Source organism: Anomalospiza imberbis, chromosome 2, assembly GCF_031753505.1.
Source record: "Anomalospiza imberbis isolate Cuckoo-Finch-1a 21T00152 chromosome 2, ASM3175350v1, whole genome shotgun sequence".
NCBI lineage: Eukaryota > Metazoa > Chordata > Aves > Passeriformes > Viduidae > Anomalospiza > Anomalospiza imberbis.
Genome location: NC_089682.1, coordinates 105450041 through 105477540, shown reverse-complemented (window position 1 = coordinate 105477540; position 27500 = coordinate 105450041). Strand labels below are relative to the sequence as shown.

Genomic DNA, 27500 nt, shown 5'->3' with positions numbered 1-27500 from the left:
ATGACTGACCTTTATAGTGCCTACCTGTCTCAGTATTTTAAATGTCTTTCTGTCTTTCCCCACAGAATACTAAACAAAAAAAAAAAAAATCAAGAAAGAAACAAAAAACACAAAAAAAACCCCAAAAAACAACACACCCAGAAACCTAAACAAAAACAAAAAACCAAAAAAACCCAAAAAAACCAAAAAAGAGAGGACGATTTCTGCAAAAGAGGCAAAAAAAAAAAAACAACAACAACAACAAAAAAAAAAAAAAAAAAACACCCCAAAAGAGAACCTCAGAAGTCTTTTAGCTGTTTCACTCCTTTATTCTGTTCCTTGGGGTGCAATTTATCTGAACAAATGTATAAGTAAGTCCAAAGTATAGGCATCTATTTCATAAATACCCTTTCTAACCCATATAGAGAAATATGTACTCTAAGGAAAGTTTTTTCCAGACCTATTTGAAATGTAAACTTTACATTAATGTGACTTGCACCCCTTACTCCCTGTTGAATACTGAAGGAACCTACAGGAACACTCATGGATATCTAACCGTCAGCAAGGCAAATTCTGCTTTCTGTTGCATGGGAAAAACACCACATCCCTGCCCTCTCAAAGCCTGGTTGGATTTGGCTACACCTGGACAACATGTTTTCTAACGAGATCTGTTTGAAAGTGGGTGATGCCCACCTACTCCAGCTCAGGGTTATGCTTTTTCTTTGCTTTGCAGCTTCATAAATTTGATGCAGCTGCTTAGAATACTACTGTTCCTCTGACCAGCTGCACTTAGCAAATGAAACTGAGGAAGAGCAGAGCCCATCCAAATGCACAAAGTGCATTTCCAACTACAGGGAATGTGCAGAAGACACTCAGTCTCAAGAATGTTGCCTTTCAGTCCTGGACTTGGCCATGTGACAGGAATTAGCATCCCTGACTGGAAACTGTTCTTATTACTAGACAAATCATTCCTATCACAGTTTTGTAGGCTTGCCACTTCTCCCTTTTTGGTTAATTAAAAAAATTTCTTTAACGTAGTTAAAAAATGTTGACATAATATGTGAAATTGACAAACAGCAATCTCAGGGCAAATCTTTCAGGATTAGAGATTAAAATTGTTTGCAGGCAATAGAGGTTTCTCTTAGGCTATCATCAGCTCTCATAGGATTTTGATCAGGTGTAGAATATTTTATTTTCAAATTTGTGTTTCCTGTCAAATTTAAGGTATGGCATCTCTTATTAAGAATCTCTTTAATGCTCAGAAACTTGTGCCAGGTGGGCAATGAAGGCTTGCAACCCATTACGTGCTACAAGTCAAAAGATGTTGCATTTCTTTAAGCTTTCTATTTGCTCTAAGGTCTGTATTTTGGCAAACACAGAAGTTATGCAGTGTGTTAAACTACTAGATGAATTACATGCAAACTGTAGCTCTGCTAGCACTGTTACAGCCAAGTGGTTGTGGATTTTAAAAAATCCACCTGTCCTGCAGTGGATTTTGCATTTGATGTGAAACATGTAAAGCAACACTGAAATATTGTAAAAGAAATAAAGTAAAACAAACAAACCACAACCATCTTGCCCAGAAGGAAGCCCCAAAATATCTGGTAATCCAGCTTTGGTATGGTGTAGCCTACAGGCATGGCAGCATTAGAATAATGTAAGTATATACTTATTTGACTTTCCCACACTCTCAGAGAAGACCTCCCAAACAGGTCTGCTGAAAAGGCAGTCCTTTATGACTTCTTGTTTCCAGAAACCAAACAGTCCAACCAAAAATCTTCACGTGGAAACCATGCCCTTTTGCTTTGGATGCATGGAAAGCAGAGTACTAGAAAATATCCTTCTGGAAGTCCATCCTTTACACGGTGACTGTGGGAGGATGGATTGTAGGAGAATAGAGATAGTGCTGAAGGCAATCTCACCCCTGAGGAGTTGCAGCTGTACTAATTACCAAAGAGTAGGAACAGCCTTCCCCTTAAAAGGTCACAGCTGTGTCCAATAAGGATGGGTGTTATAAAATAGTAGATTAGGTGACTGAGAGGAGAGTTGTGGTCAGTTTGTTGTGCTGCTATGAGGAGTGAGGGTCAGGTGGCTGTGCAAGGGACAGTAAGGGTTAGTATGTGCTAGGAGGGACATTAAGGAGTCAGTGCTGTGTGGAGCTGCCTGTGAGACCTCACAGAGAGAAGGTATGAAAGTTTTACAGGAGGATGATAAACTGATGGTGACAGTCAGTTCCCATCCACCGTCAACTGGTGCCAACCACTGATGCTGACATCTCACCATGACAGCACCAGTGTACAAGTTGCCTTCTGTGTCGATGTATTCCCCCTCCTTTGCAGAAATCCAGAGAGGTGAGTGAGCCTGTAGGTATAAGCTATAGCTCAAGATAGGCTGGCAGGCTTGGCAGCAAGAGTCGGAGGAAGAGGGAGTAAAGGGCAGGAGACTTCAGTGTATTCCAACTTCAAGCACCTCCCTCATTTCACTTTTCACACTTTTTATTTTTTTTTTTTGCTAAGTTTAATGACAGTTATAACTGTCTAGAATAGTTCATCTCTTTGAAAAGTTCTTACTTTGTTGGAAACCAACTTCACAAAACATATTTTTTTCAGCTCTAGTGCCCAAGAAAAGATTCAAACCTGCTGGTTTTCTCCAAGTTCTTCCATAAAGTGTGCAAGAAAAAGGAATACATAGTGTCTGGGATGTTAGCTATTCTTCTAGGTATTATGGGAGATCATCTGTGAAACTTTGCTGCCCTGTAATTTACACCACTACTGCTGGTAATGACTGTAAGATATATATGAGCAGCACTAATGGGTATGGATCACTGTTCTCCTAGACTGCAAATAAAAGGAGCACAGGGAATGATGACACTGTATGATAGATCAATGTGGCTGCAGATTGGTCCTTAGGCTATTCAGGTTATTTTCCTTAAAAGACATCATGCCTCACACATTCTGCTGAAGGCTATCCATATCCATTCAAGTTCATGATAGCTATTCTTAGACATTCCTTCATTTTTAACACCACTGCTAAGACTGCTAGTGTAATTTTTAATGAGAATGAGGAGACAGTGTGTCTTTTATCAGGTTCAGATCTATTTAGCTTAAATTAAAACTCTTTGTTATATTTCTCCCTATGCTAATTCAAAGGATTTGTGAGAAAATGTCACTGAACTGCTACTTGTATCCTCATTAACATTCATGACAAAACCTTCCGGCCAGGCTGGTTTCAGTTGCTGATGGAGCAATACTTAAAAGAAATTGGCTTGTGTGTGAAACAGCTGCTCAGCAATGTCACTATGCAAAGGAATTGGTGATAATAAGATGATACTATTACAGCTACACTGGGAGCATAATATATTTTAAGCTGTTTTGAGGTATATGGTGGAGGTCCAGGAAGTGAAGCATGATTACTTGTCTGTTGTTAGGAACAGGAAACAGCTGATCATTACAAGTCTGCTTATATGGCTTAGTCTTATACAAATCCTTGAGGTAAGACAAAAATTTCTATCTGCTGGAATTCTTCACTTCCGGTGCTTCCTATCCGCTGGAAAGGCTTTTTGTTTCTTTTCCAGGTGTTTGGAAGTGTGTGTGTCTCCCATTGCTGAAACAAGTATTGCACTCTTTGCTAGAACCATCGAGTACTTGCTGTTTCATAGGAACTTTTCTCATTTCAAGGCTTTATTTATTTGGCAAGATTCTTAGGAGAAGATTCTGTGGATCCTCACACACCTATTACTGCAATTCCAGATAGTGATTTTGCTCGAAATGACTATCCAGTATGTCAATGCAATGACAAATATGCAATATGATGATGGCAATACAGATGTAAACATCTGCATATAAGGCTCAGCCAAGAAAGAACTGGCAGCTGGCATTATGTTGTGTAGTGACTTATGCTAATGCACTCCACTTGTCTAGAACATGGAAACTGAATGAAGACTTATACTGGCAGATCTTTGGTTCTGACATATCTTTGAACCTCATATGCTATGAGAAATAAATGAGTCTAGAATAATGGAGTCAAAAGTCCCAATACAATGACAGCCCTTTAGAAATGTGGAGTAGAAATGAATAAGAAATTCAAGATTATAAGGGGATTTAGGATGCAAGAAATGATAGGCAGTTAAAAGAAAGGTATAATTTTTCTGATCATAAATGGTTCCAAATAGTTTAGCAATTTCTAAAGTTCTCTGTTTCAAATTTCATCTTTAGCTGCTATTGCTTTTAATTATTACAGAAATTTATTTCTTGTAGAGATTTAGAAGTACAGCACTTCAGGTGAAACAAAATATAAAACTGACACAGAAATTATGTAGGAACATTGCCAGCAGGCTGAGGAAAGGGAATCTTCACCTCAGCTCAGCATTGATAAGGCCACACATGGAGAGTTAGGTCCAGGTCTGCACACCCCAGTACAAGACAGATATGGACGTACTGATGCAAGCCAAGCAAGGGGCAGTAAGATGATGAGGGGACTGGACTACCTAATCTAAAAGCAGAGGCAGAGAGAGTCGGGATTGTTCAGCCCAGAGAAGAGAAGGCGCAGGGGATCTCATCAACATGCATAAATATCTAGTGGGGGGATATATAGTCCAGTGACAGCAATGGGTACAAAGTAAGAAAACCAAAACAAATCAGGAAATTCCATGTAAACACAAGAAAACACTTTATTGTGAGGATGGTCAAACACTGGCACAAGTTGCTCGAAGATGCTGTGCAGTGTCTATCCATGGATATATTAAAAATACAGCTGCACATGATTCTGGGTGACCTGTGATATCTGAGCCTTCTTGGAGCAGAAGGGTTGACAAAGCCACCCCCATCACATCTCGGCCATGCTTGGATTCTGTGTTTCCATATAAAAATGTTTGTCTTATCAGAGGCTAAAGAGACAATGTTCAAGTTACAATAGATTGAGTTTCCTTTTAGATTAGATTGTTAATAGGAATCCAGGAATAAATAATGAGAAGGAAAACAGACCTTGAATTGCTTCTCAAAATGGAAATCATAACATCATATCTATGCTTAAGTTATCATATCTAAGCTCTATGATTGTGGGGCAGAAAACAAATTAAGAAAGATAAGGCTTATGAAGGTCAGATCAAAATTCTAAAGAGCTCACATACCTCTAAAAAGTCTTATGTTGCAAAACTTAGTATTACCCTAAGATGTCTAGTACAGCATTAAAAAAAATCTACAAGATATCCTTTTGATGTCCTTTCAAGAGTTCTCAAAATTATATGAATGTCTGAACAAAAAAAGAGCTTGGCAGCAACTATAGCTGAAATTAACTCCTCAAGGGAGCAACACTGATATCTGTCTCAGCATAACTTAGATATTAATATATTCTTTTATTGCTTACATATGCTGCTCTTGACAAACACAGGTACTGTGCAAAACTTACATAAAATCATCACAATTGGCTGTATCTGTTTTGCTATTTGTGGTGTACTAGCATTAAATGGCAGACTTATGTATCAGAATTCCTTTGTGCAATCAGAAATTAAGTGATTGCACCGAATTAAGAAACAACAAAAAAATGGATTATGCTTGAACAGTTAAAACATGGACCTTAGCTATCTATCTTAATATAAGTATCATCGCATTTTAAACTGCAAGAAATCTAGCTGATTTTACACTGAAAGTCTATTGGGTGAATATATTTTTCCATTAATGTCTTTGCCCTTCTGAAAAGAAGTAGTTTTTCCATACAAGTGAACCAATTTTGAATAGCTTTAAAATAGCATTGAAATTCTGAAAGCATACACAAAGTTCAAATGCTCTCTGATAAGACATCACATTGCAAATTCCCTTTAAAACATCAATAATAAGACAGAAGAAACAACTTAGTCTTTTATTCCAATTTTCTGTGGAGCAGATCCCAGAGGGGAGTATTTACACCCAATCAGGAACTTTAAGCCATACCTTACCATCAGTATTAAGACACAACTTCAGATTACTGAAAAAGCTGTAATGTCTTTAAACTCAATGCAATACAGAAAGGCCTGAAGTTGACAAAGAATTAGCGAAGTGCTATCTGAGCTCTGTGGTCAATTAGCCCAGCGTTTTCAGTGTGCTACATGGTCACTGAACAGCGATCACCCCAGTTTCCTTCTAGGAAAAATAAAGCCCCGTGCATGCTGTAGGTGGTTTGAAATGTCTGTTCTGTTTGCATACTCATCTTGTAATACTACACACAAATTCTAGACTTTTTTTTTTAGGTCCTTTGACGACAACTAAATTTTTAAATCCACTACTTAAAAAATTTACACTTTTACATTATAAAGGGAAGTCATCCCAATTCAGAGCAGTGCACAGTCATCTCCACCTTCCAAGGACATTCTCTAAATTACATTAGCATCTGATCTGCTAGAGACTTTACTCCAGCTCATCTTCATATTATACTTCTTCCATTCCCTTTTTCTAGAATTCATTTTTTTCTTCTGTGTTACATTGAGAGAAACAATATTAGAAGAAAAGAAATCTTTACTTGGATAATAATACAGAATTACCCTAAGGAGTTAGGCACTGAAGAGTTTTGAAGCAAGCTTCCAAGTTCAGAGATTACACTTCCACCATTCTCCTAAATGTGTGCATATGATCCATTACCTGGGGTTAGCCAGCTTTACCTACCTATTTGCAGGCTTTCCACCTACATGCAGCTCTGCAATTCTCTTTGCAATGCTGATTTAGACCTCTTAATGCCAGACTCTTTTCAACTTGCACACATGCAGAAATGCTCAGGGTGACACTTTCAATACAAATACCGATTTCATATTTAGATAAAACCATGATTTGAAAACATGGATCATAGCCATAAAAACAGCCTAATGTTCAGTATTGAAGACAAACACTTAGCAAATTGCCACACCATAACCTTGATCTTGAAAACATCTTAAAAAGGCTGATCACAAGGAAATAAAACCCTCAAACTGTTCTTTTCTGTTCTTTCTAGGTAGAAAAGATGTGTTCCGTACTGCTTAAGTGGTTTGTATGATAATCTCTCTCAAACGCAACTTGAGGCCTTAGTGTTTGGAAGCCAGTAACCCTCTTAGAGCCTCTGTACATCACAAGAAAATCATGCAGGAAAAAAACAACAGCCTTAAGGCTATAAAAAGGCAGACTACACAAATACTGCTCTGCAATAAGAAAAATCATGGGAGATCCACTATTCATCTTGCAACAGTGAACATAATTACAAACCTAAATTTTGCATTTGAAACTAGGAGACAAAAATTATAAACCTCTCTATGCATATCTAATCTCTTTTTTCAACATTAGCCAAGCCTGCAGGCACTTAACAGTCTGATTCTTGATGTCATTGTAATTAAAGGCAATATTCACAAGGCTGATAAGCATACCAGCTGTATATTAACCCTTATCTTAGCCAAACTGACAACTGCAAATGTGATATCTAATTGTAAAGAAAACAGCATTGGAATTTATTATGGATATTATGGATACTATGGCTGTTAAATCCTATAACCTTGAAAATAAGTGAATTATATCCACCCTACCATCAAACTTCTTGTGCCGGGATACAAAAGTCGTGCGTACGAAGTGACTTGTCTCCTCCACTAAGTTTTCAAACTCCAGTTTGCTCTGTTGGCTTAACTTGTCCTCCATTTCTGAGGTGCAGCATGTATATTCCTGAGGGCAGATTCTCAAATGTTCCCCTAGAATCACAAGAAAAGAAGAAATTAGAAATATTTGAATACAGATAGAAATGTGCCAGAGCCAAAACACACATGATGGATCTTCAGTTTTGGTGGGCTATCCAGGGAACTCTTTAAGTCAAGCCTTAAAGAGATTGACAGGAAACATCTTGAATTTGTATCAACAACTTTGCTATAGCTGGGTATTCCTCGCAGGCAAGAGGAGACACACTTTGAGAGTTGTTTTGATACTTCAAAAAGTAAAACTGCCTCACACCAAGTGTTCTCCCACGCTGAAGAAACCTTCTACATTTGCTGAAGCATACTTAAAATTTGAAAAACAATTGCTTGCTTTTTGTTTGTATTCAAATTGCCTGGAGAAATATCTAGTGAGATGACCTATTACAAACCACTGGATCTGCCAAAAATTGCAAAACAACAATTATGCATTTGCTGTCAAAACCTGAAGAACAGAAATTATGAATTTTTGTAGACAGGTCCCACTTGCCCAAGTGCACCAAAACATTCTTCCCTTCTCCCATTCCTTCCCCTCTTCTTAAGTGTATATTAATGATTGTGTTTGGGTTTTCTTGGGCAGTATTTCTTGTCAGACTGAGCAAATGCTCTGCTGAATAAGAATAAGCAGTGAAGAGTTTAATTAATGCTTATATTATATGGAAATGCAATGTAAAAGGTAATGAAAGCCTCTTATTTTATTCAGTAGATTTATCTGTTGAAGCACTCTGCCAGTTCTTCTGACAATATTGCTTTCTTCAGTACAATTTTCACGTGGAAACCAATTCTTCAGCTCATGAAATTAAAATGGTCTGTTATTACATGAAATGTGAATTTCCAATTGACACTGTACTAAGGGTGTCAGAAACATTTAGCTTGGTTTATACAAAGGCAGAAAATTCTACCATTTCCTCTTGAGAAATAAAGATAATGATCTGCCTGTATGATTAAAGTTACTTGTAAGGCAATGAAAACATTTGGCTTTCTGTACACCGAATCCTGATTAAAAATCCCTCTGCAAATCTCTTAAAGGTGCAAATAAAATGATATACAAAGCCCAAGGGTTAAATAAATACTGGGGACCTGATTCTCATTTATATTGAGGCTCCTTTCTACCACTGCTGAGCCATAAAGAAGACTCAAATGGAATTTATATGTACTTTAAGGCTGCTTTTCACCATTCTTATTATGTAGTGAGGAGAACCAGGCCCTAAGTTTTATGCTTCCCAGGGGTATAATACATTTAGCTGCTGCATCATTTTGAAGACAGCATCAAAAAGAGGTTTGCACATGCTTAGAATAAACACTGTCTTGAGTTTGCCCTCACCTTATTCGAATTTATGTTTCAGTTCTCGAATGAAGTCTTTTAACTTGAAATTTAGTCATTCCTCAATCCTGACTCTTCACCCCATCTTAATTTGTTTTTTCTGCAAGAGTTCGTAATATATGAATTATAATGCCATGAGATTTCTTTTAGCAGTCTCAAGACTTTTTAAAAGCTCACAGCTATACATCTTCAGAAAGGATAATTTTATTATTATCTGTTACTGTTTGGCAGTACCACCACCTACAAGTCCCAGTCATGTCCAAATGAACCATGATATAAAACTTTGTATAAAACTGGGAAAAAATTATATCCCATGACCACCAAGATATTGTAAGGATTGCTTCCCATGTCTGCTACACCCTCCCACCACAAGCAATGAATTCCTCTCCATCCTCAAAGTCACACATCTAAGCCATAAACAACACATACAGGGACTGGTGAGCCAGCTGCTGTCAAACATAAAAGATAGTGGCAGACTAATGTTTGCCTTACCCTCTACATCTCTGTCACATTAAACTGCAACTATTCAACAGGTAAGGGAGGTGCCATAATAAGAAACAATAAAGGTTATTTCAGTAACAGTAATGTGAGTTTTTATTAGATGTCAGAAAGACAAGTAAAGTTGAAATATTGTATCATTAGAAGCAGTGCTGTGTGCTTCATTAAATAAAAAAATACCCCATCCATAATGTCTGCAACCCCCTTTCCTCAATAAATCCAGGGGTTTTTTTCCTTATTGAAAATACCTACTTTCCAAGTTCCAGTCAGAGTGGTAGTTTATGCTTTTTATTCTTCATCTCTTCATCTGAAGTTCTTCTTCTCTTTTTTTTTTTTTTTTTTTTTTTTTTTTTTTTTTTTTTTTTTTTTTGGTCTGGCTCCATTTGTTTCTCAGAATTGTCAGACTATAAGCTGGCCTAATGGTAATCATCATGGCACTGTGCTTAGTAAGTAACAGCCATGAGTCTAAATTTTTTAAGACACTATTTTATGCTGAGTATTATGACAAATTAAATTCTATTGAACAGTCATTTTTGGAGGAATAGTAATTTTTTTCTTTTTCTGATTTATTTGGAGTCTTAGTTTTGCTTTGCTACAAAAATTTTTTCTCATTTTACCTGCTACAAACTCATTCAGGTTCCTACTAATCGTTTTCTTTTACATGTCTTTTCATTAAGTTTCTTCCTTTTAATTCACTGGGTATTCCTTCATTCATGAGGCTCTTTACTTTAGAAACTCACATTTACCAGAAACACTCAAAACTCCTACATTACACGTCATTGACTTTTTCTCCAAAAAGATGTCTTCCTAAATCATCTATACTAGCCACCCATTCTCATCACAAAAAAATTTGCTGTACAATAATGAAGTTTTTTCAAAACAAATTTCAATTTCTTTTCTTCTCCCTGTCAATATATTCTCTGCATTTCTGTAGAAAGAAATAATAATGGAAATATTGTGCTACTTTTCATATTCTGTTTTGAGATTTTTGCTTCCTTCTCTTTCCTGCACTGGAAGATCAGGTCAGACTACAGACAAAGTGAAAGAAAAAGCATTTTCCATTGGTTCACACCAATGGAGTCTTTGTATGCCTAAGATGTTCAAGATAATTTTGTAAAAATTAAGTTTTTAGAAATTTTTGCTCATAAGCCTGCAATGTTTATACTGGCCACGACTGGCTGCAGTTTCTAGAAGTCCATAACATGGACAAAAGCTCATGTGCTTTCCTGGGAATGGCAAAGGGAAACTCTCTGACAAAATAATTTCAGTATGCTTTTTTTTTTTTTTCCCTTTTTAAAAGCAGGATTCTCATTTTCTGCTTGTTCTTATCAAACCTCCAACTAATGTTAGAATTACCAGGTCATTTAGTTCACTCCTTGTAAAAAAAAAAAAATGGACACACTTTTCTTAGCATAAGGTAGGGGGTTTGTTTGTTGGAGTTTTTTGGTTGTATTTTGCTGTTTTTTTCTTCTTTTTTTGTGGTTTTGAGGTTTTTTTCTGTTTGTTTTGTTAGTTTGTTTTTTGTTGTTGTTAGTTTGGCTGTTTTTAATTAAGGGGTGTGTGCTTTATTTTGGATTTTTTTTTCTTCTTTTGTGCAAATATGTGACCTAAAAGGCTGTTTGGATTGGAAATAACTCTGCAGGCTAATTTGATTGTGCTTCCTCTGATTTTTTGAATAGGATCATTTACCATTTGTATTTTGTAAAACACTGTTCTATTATCATAGAAAGTGTTTAATCACTCATTTGTGTATTTACACACCTCAAGTATTTTGCAGGCTGAAAATGTGCTCATAACTAATGTACCAGTTCTTGCCCTGGGAAACTCCATATGGTCTAGGTTCTTATGCTAATTTTAGCAACGATTTTTGTGGCACAAGTGGCATTGGTTATAACTGACTAGTTTTTCCTTGCTGCAAATGGTGTCTCCCCAAACAAGTTTGACACGAATGTAGTTACACTGCACCAGCATTCTGCCAGGCTGAACAGCTACTAACTCAATATTCCCAGCGACCTACCACAACTCTTCTAACCACCATTTCCAGCTGAAGATGCTGACCTACATATCTCTCCTCATGTGGCTTACATTATATAAATCAAATCAATTGCCTACTACAAATTCAGCTACCAGTATTCAATTTCAGTTTTATTACAGCTGTAATCTCACACCTGCCTTCACATGATCCAAATTGGCAAGTTTTGCAGTTGAATTTGGCAATCATGCTAGCAATGCTGCTTTGAAGTGTGATAAAGCAATTTATAAAACACTTGTTTTATATTCAGATGTATTACTGTTTGGTGTCCTTAAAATGTGCTACAAAACTCAGAAGTCTTTAAAAAATCTCAACTTACAGCTCTCAAGCTGAATAAATGCTTTTACTGCATATCAAAATGCCGGAACTGATCTGAGAGTGGTAACTGCTTGCAGAAGACACAGTCTGAAGGATAAGTAAACCCTATGGAATATAACACTACCCTTAACAATTTAACCACCAGATTTCCTGAACACCTTGGTTAAATTATTAGAAATGGAAGTATTATCACATAACATATTTATTATCCAGCAGAATTTTTTATGGGTCATGTTGCAAGTTTAGCAATTTTGGAAACAATTCTTTCTCAGGCAGTCAAAATTTTATAGTTCCTACTATAATCATAAATTTAAAGCCCGATAGTGGTCTGTTCACAGAATGGTAGGGCTAACTGTATGACTGGGGAGAATAGAAAGAGTCACCACCCTGCTTCATAAATCCAGCAATGAATAAAAATTATTAAATAAAAGGGGTAAATTAAAGGTGTGCTTTCAAACTTGCTCACTTTGTATGCATCAACAGAGCCTAAAAGAAGAAAAGGTAGCTCTACATTCTTCATCTTCCAGGTTACATTGATGTGATTTGGCTTTGTCATTAGCTGTGCTCTTTGAAATACTTGCTTCAGACATGCTCATATTCAGCCACTTGTGGAGAAAGCAGTGAAATTTATTAACAGTATGAGCTTCAACAAAGACAAGTATCTAGTCCTGCACCTGGAACAGAATAGCCAAAGAGCCCAGTACATGTTGACCCCTGTATGGCTGGGGAGCTGCCTCTCTGAAAAGGATGGGAGCTCCTAGTGGACACCCAGCCAACAGGAGTCAACAATACTCTGCAGCAGCAGATGTAAATCTGATACTGGGTTGCATCCCCAGGGGAATTTCTAGCAGAGGTAGAAACATGATCATCCCTCTATACTCGGTGCTTGTCAGGCTGCACCTGAAGCACCTGGAGCACCCTGCCCCATTCTGATCCCCACAAGACAAGAAAGATGCAACTGGAAAGTGTCCAAAGGAACATCATGAAGATGATCAAAAGACTGGAGTTTAAGGAAAGACTGAAAGAGACAAGTTTTTTTCCCCTGGAGAAAGAGAAGGCTCAGGTGGGACCCAAGGTATTACAGTACTTAAAGGGAAGGTATGAAGAATATGGGGCCTCTCTCTTCACAAGGACCCACATGGAGAAGAAAAGCAGCAAAAGATACAAATCATACCAGAAGAAGTTTCATCTTGAAATAAGAAATAAATTTCTTAAAGTGAGAGCAGTCAGACACTGGGACAACCTTCCCAGGGACATGGTGGATGCCTCATTGCTGGAGGTTTTCAAGATTTGATTGGACAAGGGTGTTAGTTAACCCCATCAGGGCTCCCTTTCCCTCAGTACCTGAGACCAGATGATTTGCCAGCATTCCTTTCAAAGTGGGCTCGTCTCTGGTTCTGTGATTAGGTACTTCAGAACTTCATACCTCTCAGAATTATAAACGACTGGAACCATTTTACTTCTGTTTTTAAGGTAACATTTTCCACCCAGTTTTCTGTATTTTTTATTATCTTAAAAAAATTACTTAAAAACGATGATGAATAGAGTTAAAAGAAAAACCTCATTCAACTTTAACCTTGCCCAAAGTTTTGAGATTTGGATCATTTTCAGTATGGTTGATGATGTTTCTGAATACCTACTTTTTGAAGTTTTCAATTTAAGTTCTCTGGTGAAATCAGGAGCATAGGAAACTCTTAATGATCACATTAGAAATTTTCTATTAGAGAAAGCTATACTTCTCCAATACACTTGCACCATTCTGTCACACATCTGCTAAAAGAAAACAGTGCTGTAAAAGAATTTGACTGACAATCATCTTCAATTTGAAAAAAAAAATAAAACCAAGCAGCGCTATCATGTTTTCTGAATTAACTTTTTTAGCGGTTAAAAATAAATTAGAAACATGAATTTTAGCATTTCAGGCAATATCCAAACAGCAAAAATTAAAATATCATTTTGTTGGACAAAACCCTGTTCACTAACCATAAAGTCCTAAGGCTCATTCTGACTTTGTAATTATCTTCTCTGTGGGGTATAACAGCCCTGCAAGCAGCCTCTGTAAAACTGCACCTGACATTCAAGTCACAGATTGAACTTTCCCACTCAAACTAAAAGGAAACAGATAATGTTTTAAATTAATTCCATCGCAATATTGGCCTGACAAGTGATGACAGGAGCAATATTTGCACAGAAAATGACAGCTAGAGGAAGGGAGGGAAACCTGTCTGTAACACACAGATCGTGCCATCAGACACAGCACTCCTAATTTTAATCAAAGGAATATTGAACTTGAAAACCTTTTATGTCTGGTGGACTCCAATAAACCTGTGCAACTACCCCAAGAATAAAACTGACTCATTTGTTTGCCAGAACTCAAATCATCTTTGCTCAGATTCCTTTTGTTCCTTGATTTCTTTGAGGTCAATTAAGAAATGAATGCCTTCCAAACGGACTGATAATTAGTTAACAGCCTCTTCATTACAGGTCCCACAGGGAACATTCATTTACAAGAAGCCCCGACCCTGCTGTCCTTGGGAAGATTTCAGTAATAAGTTACTGAAGCCAAGGCCAAGGCAAACTTGTTCAGACTAAGACTATACAGATGCTAAAGAAAGAACTGAAGTCCCTCGAGTATTCCCAACTAAACTACTAGAAGCAGTACCACTACTCCAACACTCAGGATCATTTTATTTTCCAAGCATACACAGCCAGACAAATTGTTTTTTGATAACACAGTTTGTGAGAAGAATCTCTAGTTACCTCTTGGAGAGTGTATTACTGGCTTTGTGCTCAGTGCCTTGTGGAAAGCAAACAGCAAGGCTGTGATTCAGCACCAATAGTTTCATCATCTCACATGGCTGCAATTTTCTGATTTCAAAGCATGCTCCCACCTGGGAACAGCCAGCAGCCAACTCCCCCTCCCCCGAATTGATTTTTGTTGTTTATTATGTCCCCTACTATAATAGCAGAAATATCTTATATAGCATTATAGTGAGAAGTAGAATACAAGCAGCACATTTCTTTACCATGACCACAAAACACAATGTAAGGCAGGCTTTAAATTTAATCTGCCCTCAGAACAATTTCATGATTAAGATAGCAGGATGAGATTGCACACATTCATGTATTTATAAAGATTTTAATCAACATTCTTCATATAAACCTGAAATCCAAAGATGTGATTGTAGCACATGGTGTATCAGAGACAGATGTATACCACTTAGGTCACATACCCACCAAAATACTGTTGCAGTAGGAGAGCGTGCTGGATTTAGCTTCCTGGGATTAACCAGATATGCTGTACTGTGCAAACCAGTCTTTAAGATAGTTATACCATTACTGATATACATACATCAAAGGTTAAAGCTGAATGGATACAGTCATGCCATTTGATTGAAGTGTCAAGTGTATTTTAAAGCTGTGCAGATCCCTTGCTAATCACTGTATTGTCATGCATAAAATCCATGTTTCTAAAATACTAAACAACTGTTTAAGAGTCATTATTCAAAGTGCTCTCCTCTTATTCTCTTATATTGATGCCTTCAATCAGCCCAGTGCAACCTTTTTGTGCTACCATTAAACAGAGTAATCCACTTTTTTGTCTTCTGATTAATAATGACATGCTTTCCTGCAATGCCAGGCACAGAAACAGCTCAGGGAGACAAACATGATAATGTTGAGTTGGTCATAAGTCATAGGCTGTAATGGATACACCAGTGGTTAAGACTTTGGTGCCTCTGCCATAAACTCTTTATTGAAATATTTTTCAGCCTAATCTCTTTCTTGGTTCCTTCAGGAAAAAGACAGTACAAAAGGGGAGGCTACAATTTGTAAAGATCTAGGAGTCCTGTTATTGTACTGACTCAAGGTCTACCCATGAAATTTAGGGCCAGAAATGCTGGCATTTGTCCCTTAATTACTGTTTGAAGCCAACCACTGTGAAAATCAAAATGCCTCTACCAGTTCCTAAGTATTAACCTTACTGTGACACAAGCTGTAAGGCATGAAGCAAAACACTTTCTCCAAGTTTGTGCATCTTTGACTTTATAAAGGAGGGGGGAAAACTTTTTTTTTTTCTTTTTTCTTTTCCCACAGAGAAGCATGCTAAGAATATGTCAACCAAGTATAATGGCCAGAGAAATCACTCCATGCAAGAGAGGCCAAATGCTGAAAAAAATAATGTCTCATTACCCCTTTGCAGGAGTTCTGTGGTCTGCGAGCCAAATTTGGTGCAAGTTTACTTATCCCCAGCTTGGTTCTACAGAACCAATCACTGTTACAATGTGAGAAAGTCCCTGCTAAAGCCCAATAAGATACTGGAAGCAAGGCACAGACCGAACTGTGGGAGATTCAAGAAGAAAACTACTGATATAGGAAGGTGTAAAACGATAAAGGAAAAACGTGACAAACTGGAGGGTGGCAATGAAGAAACAAGGAAAATCAGCTACTTCCTGACCTAAATGATGACTGCATGAACACCTGAGAGTTATCAGGTGACTTATCACTATGGTAATCAGTCTATTGCTTAGCCTCACAGCTCATTGGTCCTAGTTGGACATGTTCTGCAGTGACTCTGGGAGCCTTGACTCCCAAGGGTCACGTGAAAAACATCCACAGCTGCTCCTCCTGATCGGCCAGGTAGAAGAAGATACCAGAATATGTGGATGCCTTTTTCTGCAAGTGACCTCTCCTTCAGGTGGGAGGGTCTCAGAACTATATAAATAAGTATTTAGGTCTTTCCTAAAGGTGCAGAAGAGAATGTCCTATGTTCCCACAGTAAATCTTATGCAAGTAAGGAACTCAGACCATTTCTGCCCACTTTAATGAAAATCAACAGTGCTGAAATGATTCTCCTTCAATAACACAGGATACCAGCTGACACAGAAGGAAAAAATATAGTATAGACATCCACTGAGAATGTGCCAGAGGGAAGTCCTCTCATGAAAGATTTTTTTTTCCTATTGACTAACTACTTGCAGACTGTTTTAATTAACTTATGTGACAAATATAACTTCATGGAACTGAAAATATCCATATGTTAAAGCATGCATAAAAACACTCTGAATTGGAAAGCTTCTAATTATCAATACGAAACAAAGGTTTCTCACTGGATATTGTCAACTATATAATGCAAATAGAAATTCTGTATTATTAAAACCATGGATGGGCAAACTTTTTATGAATATGCAAGAAATTCTGAAATATTTTTTAAAAATTATATTCCCTTAGGAATCTCAGGGTTCAGCAGTGAGGCCTGACATTCTTGAAATCCTGTTCATTGCTGCTTTCAGATTCTCAGTTTCAATAACTAGCTGTCACATCCTGTAGAACCTGGGTGGGGGTGTCCAGATCCTCCCATCTTTCAGATAAGCTCGACTCATGGGCATCCTCTGAAAAGGGAGGAAGCTGGTGTGTATGTGACTAAAGTAGCCTGGGGGGCGTATGGACTAAGCATGGTTCAGGAAACAGTACTGTCACTCTCCAGCAGAATTTGGAAAGTTTTGAAGGGTTCCTGAGCATGAACTACATGGTTTCTTTCCTGTTATAGACCCAGTGCTGTCTCAAAGCTTGCCAATTTTCATAATCTCTGAGGTTTCCACATTATAGGAGGTAGAAATTCTCTTAGCTGCTGGTTCAGGTCAAGTTCTCAAGTTTCTGTCTTTTCCATGTGTATCCAAGGGCTATAGGTATATCCCTCGACAAAAAGGACCTAGCCACTGATACATATGGTTAGAGGAACTTGCAGTCATGCTTCACAGGGAAAAATCCCCTTTTATGCACCTAAAAATTTTGGGTGAGGGCTTGAGTTAATTTCTTAGCCCATTTTCAAACAAAGATCCTGACAGGAAGGATTGTTGCTTTGCTTGACTTTAGCATCCCTCTGCTCTAGAGTGGGATCTGCACAGGCTGGATCAATGGGAAAGGCCAATGGTATGAGGTTCAACACGGCAAAGTTCCTACACCTGGGTCCCAGCAACCCCACTCACTGCTACAGACTGGGGGCAGAGTGGCTAAAGAGCTGCCCACTGGAAAAGGACCTGGGGGTGCTGCTCAACAGTCAGATGAACATGAGCCAGTGAGTGCCCAGGTGGCCAAGAAGGCTAATGGCATCTTGGCCTGTATCAGCAATAGTGTGGCCAACAGGACCAGGACATGGATTGTTCGCTTGGACTCAGCACTGGTGAGGACACACCTTGAGTCCTGTGTCCAGCCCTGGGCCCCTCAGTGCAAGAAAGACTTTGAGATCCTGGAACATGTCCAGAGAAGGGCAACAGAACTGATGAAAGCTCTAGAGCACAAGTCCTGTGAGGAGTGGCTGAGGGAGCAGGGAGAGTTTAGCCTGGAGAAAAGGAGGCTCAGGGTAGAGTCTCTACAGCTGCCTGAAAGGAGGGTATAACAAGGTGTCTTCTCCTAGGTAACAAGTGACAGGACAAGAGGGAATGGCCTTAAGTTGTGCCAGGGTAGGTTTAGATGGATATTAGGAAAAATTTCTTCATGGAAAGTGTTGTCAAGCCCTGTAACAGACTACCCTGGGAAATGCTTGAGCTGCTATCCCTGGAGATATTTAAAAGATGTGCAGATGTGGCTCTTAGGGACATGGCTTTTTGGTGGCCTTGGCAGTGCTGAGTTATCAGTTGGTCTCTCTTCATGGTCTTTTCCAACATAATGATTCTATAATTCTAACAGTGAATTAGAGAAGGGTGCTTCAGAGGTCCTGGCAAGAGCAAGCATGACATCGTCCTTGACTTTAAGTGGTTTCCCAGCTTGAAGAAGGATACAGGACAGGTGCGTCCTGCACTGCTGAGGCTGCAAGCTTTAGAATGTAGGCAGTGTAATGAATGCAGTGTAATAGAAAAACCTGTTTGCCAAATCATGGTGTTTTTTCAATCAATATTTTTCCAGCAGAACACTGTTTGCTCTGAAAAAAACTTTTAGCTCACTCTAATTAACAGAAACTATGCTTCCATAATATCATCCAGCCACAGTAATCATTGCCAAAAGAAAAAAAGAAAGCTTTTTAGAGGATAGCAGCTTAGCCACAACAATTTCCCTTTTCCACTATTCCCAATAGTGTTTGAGATCTAATCTATTGTTAGCCCTACAGAGTGGGCATTTTGTCTTTTGTTCATGTGGGAACAATGTGGGAACTTCTTGTTTTGGTTTAGTTTTTTTTTTTTTTCCCTGCATTTAGACACGAAACGAGCACGAACAATTTCTTTTTAGCTTATTTTATTATTGTACTTCTATCAACACCCTCTATGGACTGTGATACTTGGTAAGGGTCAGAGTCTTCAAAATCAATAACTGAATGTTTCTTGCTCAAGTGTTTTAATGTTAAAGGTTTGACCTTTATGATTAAAGATCATCTTGAAAGGAAATCCTTTTAGGTGTCTGAAGTCTTCTCTTATGTAATCACATTTTTGAATTGACATTTTTAACTGTGTAAATTAAAAGGCTTTGGTGCACTTTTATAGACTTAATCAAAGCATTTAAATATAGAAGAATAAAGTAATAAGCTATACCTTTTCTATCAGTCCTTTAGAGAATTACTTTTACCTTCTTCATATATCTTTTTTTTGGGGCTCATTTCTTCAGTACAATCACAGCTTTTGACTGGCACCTTATAGCAGTGACCAGCCTCCCATTAATTTGTGGTTATTTTACAAGTCACACTTAAAAAAAACCCCAAATCTCCTGAAACAACAACAAAACTTATAAAAAAAATATTTATTGATATAACATCATCTTCAGTGTATGATAGGCATCATATTTTCCTAGATAAAGCTTAATAATTCTTCATTATGATTAAATGGGCTATTTCCTATAAAGAATACTAGGCACACTTTGTTACTCTTTACTCTGTGTACTTCGGCTGACATAACATGGACAGATACTATCCAAAGTGAGTACTTGTCTCTTGGAGAAAACTCTTTGCAGATCTATAGCAGATTGAGCCAGAAAGAAAGTTGGCAAACACTATGTCAAAGTCCTTTGTGCTTTTTGCCTTTAGTATAAATAAGACTCTAAGTCATCTGTCTAATTCAGATCACCTTGAGTACACTTCTGTCTTAGTTCCTCCTCTCAGAAGCTACTCAGAATAAAGTATTCCCTGGCCTCTGCTGCATGGATGGAGCCAAATTAAGGTATAACAGTAATGACAGGCAAAAATGTAAGGAAGTCTCTGAGGATGTCTGTATGAACCTCAAATGACTGCCCACCTTATCCAAAAAACTGTTAAAACAGCTATAAAATTCATAAACCCATGCAAGCCAGCGTTGCAGATGAAGATATGAAGTTTCCAGGTTTTATTATTATCTCTGAAGTTCTACATGTAAGGATTTATTATTCTCTGTGAGAGGGCCCATTGCCTTCCTGGGGTGCCTTTGGTTAAACAGTTTGAATTTGCCTTCCTTTACTCTCTTCCTCCCTTCTCCTCCTCTTTGGAGAGAGTCCTGTGGCTTTGCCAAGGGGCTCTGTGATTGTGCCATCTGAGCAAAAGTGGTGCTCATTTACACCCCTAATACAGAGTGACTGTGATTATCTATAGAAATCCCTGCAAACAGCAAGAATAAGTCTGTAAAATAAAGGCTAGGTCAAGATGCACATAATTCCAATATGAATCATGTATATTTAGGAAAAAGCAATATTTTGGGTATTTTTTTTTTAAATAAACTATGAACTATATTTCAACTCTGGGCTCAACAGCAGCAATAGTAAATATATTACAGCACTTTTTGGTGCTCTATTGGACTAATATATGCCTAAAATCTTGGGCCTGGAATATTTTGGGTTTTTTCACCTTGCAAAAAAGTTGTTAAGAAAATAGTTCTAGACAATATATTATTCTTTAAATATTAGTTACTATTAATTTCTAAAGTCTATAAAGTTGACATTTTCAGCAATAGTATTGACTTTTACTGTCCTTACAAATTTTTAAAAGAGATGTCCTAATAAAACTCACATTATCCTTTTCCTCATCAGTGTCTGCATTGATTATCAAAAGTAAGTAATATATACTGTATTTTCCTTGTATATTACAAATAGAGTTATAAAAGATGACTGACAAGTTATGGTTAAGGAATACATCCAGTAAGCTATAGGTGGAAGACCATCAAACTGTCTTTCCCAGACTTTGCAGAGTAAATGTCTGCAAGTAAAGGTAATGCCAGCAATTACCAAGGAGAAAAAAAAATTATTTGGTAAAATGTGCAAAGCATTTAAAAGAAGATCTCCACTCACTGTCATTTCTATATGTGTTTTAAGTTACTGCATAACTCTGTCACAATTCTAGAACATCAACCTGCAAAGTCTCTCTTTTCTGGTTTGTTTCATGGGCAATAAGGAGACCCAGGAGATGGAACTTGGCTCTGAAGTGGTGATTTACACAAACTGGAAATAGCATGGACAAGTTATGAACATTTGCACAACACTGAGCACGCAATTAAAAACATGGAGTGACAAAAAGATTTTTTCTTGTTGTGAAACTGTTGCAAACAATTACCTGAAAAAACAGAGGGGTGTGGATGCTTCTGTGGCAAAAAGTATATCAAGATCAGTGTGTTCATAGAGGGCTTATGAGATAAGGCAACAAATCGCATTCTGCAAAAGAAGTCATCAGCAAACAAACCAGAATGGTTTATGAAAAAGTCATATACAAAATATACACATCTGCCAGTAAATAACCTCTTCACTGAGCTGGCATTTTTCTAAATTACAAATTAGGGATTCATGATCCTAATAAATACAATATACTACCAGTTGACAGGTTTCACGGCATTTAATGTTTCTGAAGGAGATTTATAGGTTTATAATAAGGAATAATATAATGCAGGTGCTATTAACTTCACTAAAAGCCATGTGCAAAAAAAGAAAAGGAAATCCTTTACATCTTGATTAAACAGAAAATACCAAAGCTTTTGTAAATTTTTTTCTTGTCTACTGTTTTCTAAGGAAAAAAAATCCCTATTTCAAGGCAATTTCTAAGCAGTGTAATTAATGTGGTGCAGCTCACTAATTGCCTAATGAGTACTGTGTTTAATGAATATTCTTTTAAAGTTTATGGCTATTTTCTACATCCATTCAGCGACAGCAGTTGCTCAACTGCAACAGTAGTTTTGAGCACTTGTTGCAGATGCTGCCAACCATTTTCTGCCAAATGCAAATCCAACTACTTGAGTGATTGAATTATCACTGCCAATCTTAGCTGATACTACTGTTAAAAGATTAATGTCCTAAAGGGAGAATCAGATTACTACTAGCATTCTTTTAACATCACTTTAGGAACACTCTAAATTCCCTTCCACAGAATAGAACGCTTTTCAAAATCTATATAGCACATTTAAATAGATTCAGCCTTCCTCACAATATGGTTGCGAAGTATCTAGAGCTGTGGTGGGTTGACCCTGGCTAGATGCCAGACACTCACCAAAGCTTCTCTATCACTCCTCCCTACAAGTGGACAAGGGAGAGTTTATGAGTTGAGATAAGGACAGGACTCACTGATTGCCAGTATGGGCAAAACAGACTCAGCTTGGGGGTATTAACTGAATTTATCACTAGCAAAATCAGAGCAGGTTAATGAGAAGTAAAATATATCTTAAAAACACCTTCCCCTAACCTCTCTCCTTCCCAGCTCTACCTCCTCCCCCCAGAAGTGCAAGGAGATGAGTCTAGAGATCCCCGCCAGGACCCTGCTCCAGCACTGACTTCTCACAGGTTCACAGCTTTCTTTTGTGCAGCCATGGGCATCTTTTGGGCATTCCGTGTGGGTCTCATCAATGACCTAAGGGTGGATCTCTGTATCCCCATGGACCTCCATGGGCTGCAGGGACACAGCTGCCTCACCATGGGCTGCACCACGGGCTGCAGGGAAGTCTCAGCTCTGGCACCTGCAGCACCTCCTGCCCCTCCTTCTGAACTGACCTGCGGAGTTTTTCCTGTCACACATTCTCACTCTTCTATTCTCTGGCACCCATTACAACTGCACGACTTTTCTTCCCCCTTCTTTAATATATTATCACAGAGGTGCTACCACCATTCCTGATTGTCTCAGTCTTTGCCAGCAGAATGTCTGTCCTGGAGCTGGCTGGTATTGGCTCTGCTGGACATGAGGGAAGCTTTGGGCAGCTTCTCACAGAAACCACCCCTGGAGCACCCCTGCTACCAAAACCTGGCCAGGAAAACCCAACACAAAAGTTAAATTCTATCTTAATGGAGTTATCATACAAAATTAATGATGCATAGTCTCAGACCAAGTTCTAAAACTACACAAAAACTAATTAAAAACAAGTCACAAAACAGCTATCTAGGCTACTCCTTGCTGTCATTTAATAATTCACTAGTATCTGAAAACTCATAAAGTAACTACCACAGGATAACATTACTTCCTAAAAAATGAAAGCTACCTACAACATCCAACATAAACTCTTAAATGATGATGATGGTGGTGATGATGACAGTAATAAATTCTGCAATAACTTTTGCATCTGAAAGTACCACTAAACTCTATGTGATAACTTACACACCTGAAGTCCTTCATCCATAAAAACTGCCAGCATTAAAATTCATTAGGACAAGCTGTTGGAAAATGTATTTTTAATTGATATTTGGAGTTTAAATTTGTAATTGTATTATTACTCATCATTTATTGATTATTGAATTATTGATTTTTCCTTTTATACAGCTACAAAAATACAGGATAATTTGGGTATGGTCATGACCTCCACACTCATGATTTGGGCAAACAGGATTTAAAATGAATCAAACATGCTGTCTTACAGTTAAAATTGTATTTGGTATACAATGAAGTAGTATGATTCATGTATCAAATGATTATAGTCCTTGATGCAACCTTTCCCTATTATAAGCTATAAATGTGTGACTACTTTCTCATAATCAGATGATCAATTCAATCAAGACAACCTTAATGTATTGATATCTAAGATATGTAAGGAAACAGCAAATTAAGCACCTTCACTGTCTTCTTCATTCAAGTGATACTTAAAAGCTTCTAGAGCAAGAAAATAGAAATTCTGTGCGATCAACTTCCTGCTACAATAATCTGAAACTATTATCACTATTGCCACTAACATAAAATTCTGTTTAAAAGATTAAAAAATGGAAGCCATATAATAATAAAGACTTAGGCACATATGCTAGTGACAGAATCTTGTAAGGTCCCACAAAAATTCTAAGTTGATTTGCAATATAGTAGATCTATGAAGACCAAATAAGTAATACAAAGAAAAAGTTCAAAGCTTTAACCAATCTGTCTACTTCAGGAAGGAATTCTAGAGTGAAGATAAGAACTGAGCTCCCTGCATTTTTAAAGGTAGATGCTGCATACTTCATGTCAAGCTGCAGATCTGTGAGTACAGACTGCAAAGAGAAGCAGCAAGCAGTGATTTAATGCTAATTTAATACATCATTCAGAGTTGAGATAGCATCTAAGACTTGTTTGACAAGACACACTCAAAATACAAAATGATCAAACTGAAATTGTGTCAGTTATTTTATGAGCAAATCAGGTCTCTGAATGTTGCAGAATATCCTTTACAAGGGGCTGTATCATCAGAACAGATTAATTAGATGAAAAGTAGAGGTACTACAGGGAACGACGTCCACATCGGTGAAAGTGGGATTGATCAAAGAAATACAATGGTATCATGACGTTCCCCAAGTGACTGCATCTTACTTTATTAAATGTTCCCATAGCATGGCATGATCATTTTTGTGCTTTATTTCTGCTGCTCAGAAATGAACAAAGTTCACCCATTTTGTTTCATGGAGTCAAGCTAATATAATCTTCAGTTCTGATCTGCCTTAATTGCCCTTTTGCAAGTTTGAATGATCCCACAATCCTCAAAAAAAAATGCAGTCAAACTTGTCATATTTTCTTTACTTACCAACTTACTCAATGCATAAGCTTGCATAACTATGAGGCTCACCCAGGATTGGACAGCAACCCTTAGATTGTCTCAGTTTGATTTTGGATAGTGTAATTAAATTGTCAAACAAAGGTCTAGTGCTTTTGAAATATGAGAAGGAAACAGGAACTGAAAGAAAGGGAAATGAAAAGAGAGAGAGAGTCAAAGTGTATTAATAATGAGGGTATAAATAATGTAACATTTATCCAGAAAGAACCATATCATTCCTATTTTAATTTTCATAAGCTCTCAACTAAAATAGATTATAAAAGCAAATCACACTAATTATTTAGACAGAACAAAACCTCACATTATTTCAGATACTTTGAACTAAAAGAATGTCACTTGAATAAACGCACCAATAATGCCACAGCATTACCCTGTTATGGGACCACAAAAGAATGAAGGTTAAGGAATATGAAGTGTGGGATCAAGTAGGCAGCTTCTGCTCCAAAAGAGGTACAGTAATGTGAGCATTAGCTTGACTATGCCACATGCTTTGGAGCTGCATATCAGTCCCTTTGGCTAGCTATTTTCTGGTTAAGCCAGGCAGGCAAGCAGAAAATATCTCCTGATCTTCTACATCTTCCCAATTCTGACATGGCTCTTAAGAAAGTATGATCCAGTGTCAGGATGAAGGTTGAGATCTTAAAGAAGCTTTTTACAGTTGGAGATCTCCAGGAAGCGACAGCTGTCCTTCCTGCGGGCTCACTCTGCAGCACCCACACCCACAAACACACTGTAGCTGGTAGTTACGCTTTCAAGATTTTGCTCAATGGCACACTGCTTTGCTGTGAATACAATACATTGGTAGTTTTACACAGAACCCTTGCTTCTACAGCAACTTTTAAGAGGTTATGTCAATTAGCTTTTTTTTTTTCATGCCAAAACACAGCCAAAAGCGGATAACAGCAAGCTTGTATAGCTGCATACGGGCGAAAAACCAAACATATGGAGTGTGAAAAAGAAGTGAAATCATTGAAGAAGCTAGCAGATAATGCTTCATACAAAATTTAGTCTTTTTTTTGAAACAATGAAAAGTGAAAAATGTGGTGGTATTTTTCTAGATGTAGTTTGTAGTATCCCAGATTTCTAGAATTCATTTAAACAATCTCATTCAGATATTTTGACTTTACTGACTGATGCTTTTGCCTTCAGTTGCACTTAGATCTGTATTGTCATTTATCAGTGTACCACAATAACAGAACCAAATACATAGAACTCCAAAAATATAATACAATCTTCATATACAGTTTTCCATAATCATATTGTCCTACATACATATGCCTTCAATCTTCAAAACTGACTATTCAGTCTCACTGAAATCTGCCACATGGGCTAAGTTCAAGGACAATTAGTGTTTTGAAATCGTAAGTCACCTAACGGTAGCAAGCTGAAACTTTAAAAATATGAATTAAAGCTCAATTTTAGAGAGACACTCAAAAAAAAAAAAAAAAAAAAAGTATCTCCACTCCCCCACTCCCAGGCAACTGAGCTGTTAAATTACAGTTGAAGCAACTAGGTCTTCATAAAAGCTGTGGGTAAAAACACTACAGTTCATCATACAGTATTTTAAAATAACACACCTAAGTACTGCTGCAAACAAAAATTTCTTTTCCATTATCAAAATCTTATGCCTCTAAGAAATTAAAATAAAGAGAGGAGTTTTCATTGTCAGTCCATGGTAAGGATAGTGTCTTAACAAGATGCAAAGATTTTCATGCTGTTGTCCTGGTTTTGGTACCGTGTTGTTACAGAAACATTCAGAGGACAGTGTTGCCTAGGATGCTTCACTCACAAACTAAATTAAAATGCTTTTAAGTTTCTCCAAGAATTGATGTGAGAAAATAAAGAGATATTATTCTTCTCAGTACACTAACTTTTTTTTACTGAGTAATATTTAATGCAAATGGAAAGAAAAGAGTTTTCAGGTCTGTATCTTTAGTTCAATTCTGTAGAACAGACTTCAGATACAATGATTGGCAGGACTCATTGGAAAACCTGAAAGACTGAAAACCTTTTTCTCTTACCAGTTTTCAAGATCTGCAACTTTATGAAACCCCTTCTGCACAAATATTTTCCACATGCATTTTTTTCCTTGGAAAAGGTGCCTTTCTGGCTCATTGTGCTGTTTCCATTTTTCTTTCAGAAAACAGCCAACAGTTTGTATATTCACTTGGGACTGGTCTGCAATTCATTCTAAGCAATACATTTAAATAACAGGAAGATCTGAACATTTTCAATTCTTTTTTAACTTTTTTACATCTTACTAAAATGAGCTGTCTCTTAAAGTGGTAGTCTACTGGGCTCATCTCTATCCATGTTACGTGTCTCATAAATATTCAGAAACTTGTTTTGATGTTGAAAATTATTGTATTGTTTTTGTGTTATCTCACTGTCCTTGAAACAAGAGTGCATCATACTTGCAAAGAAGTTTTCACATATTGCCTACCTAAAGTTTTATATCCACTAGACATTACAGGATCTGGATGATTTCAACTTAATTGACAGGTAATTCTCAGAAGTGTTGAGACAAAAGATTAATTGGTTTTTTTGGAAACAGTGTCTTAAACTATAAACTTTTATCTGTGAGGACTTGCATCTTCCCAGAGCAAAGTGCAAATATTCATATCAAAGCATTTTTGTCAAAATACAAGTGCAAGAAAGTACAAGCTAATATTGGTCCAAAGTTATTTTTTAAAAAAATTAAGAAGTTGAAGATATTTTCAGTTTGCATTGTATTAAAAA

General features: G+C 37.4%; 1 protein-coding gene across 2 annotated transcripts in view; it reads right to left on the bottom strand.

The window, feature by feature from the left end:
• GPC6 (glypican 6) overlaps positions 1 to 27500 on the bottom strand; it is a 718299-nt gene that overhangs the window by 492321 nt on the left and 198478 nt on the right. For both annotated transcript variants that reach the window (XM_068182446.1, XM_068182447.1), the window contains exon 2: positions 7499 to 7657. In XM_068182446.1, the coding sequence (XP_068038547.1) occupies positions 7499 to 7657 (159 nt within the window). The remainder of the gene's footprint in view (positions 1 to 7498; positions 7658 to 27500) is intronic.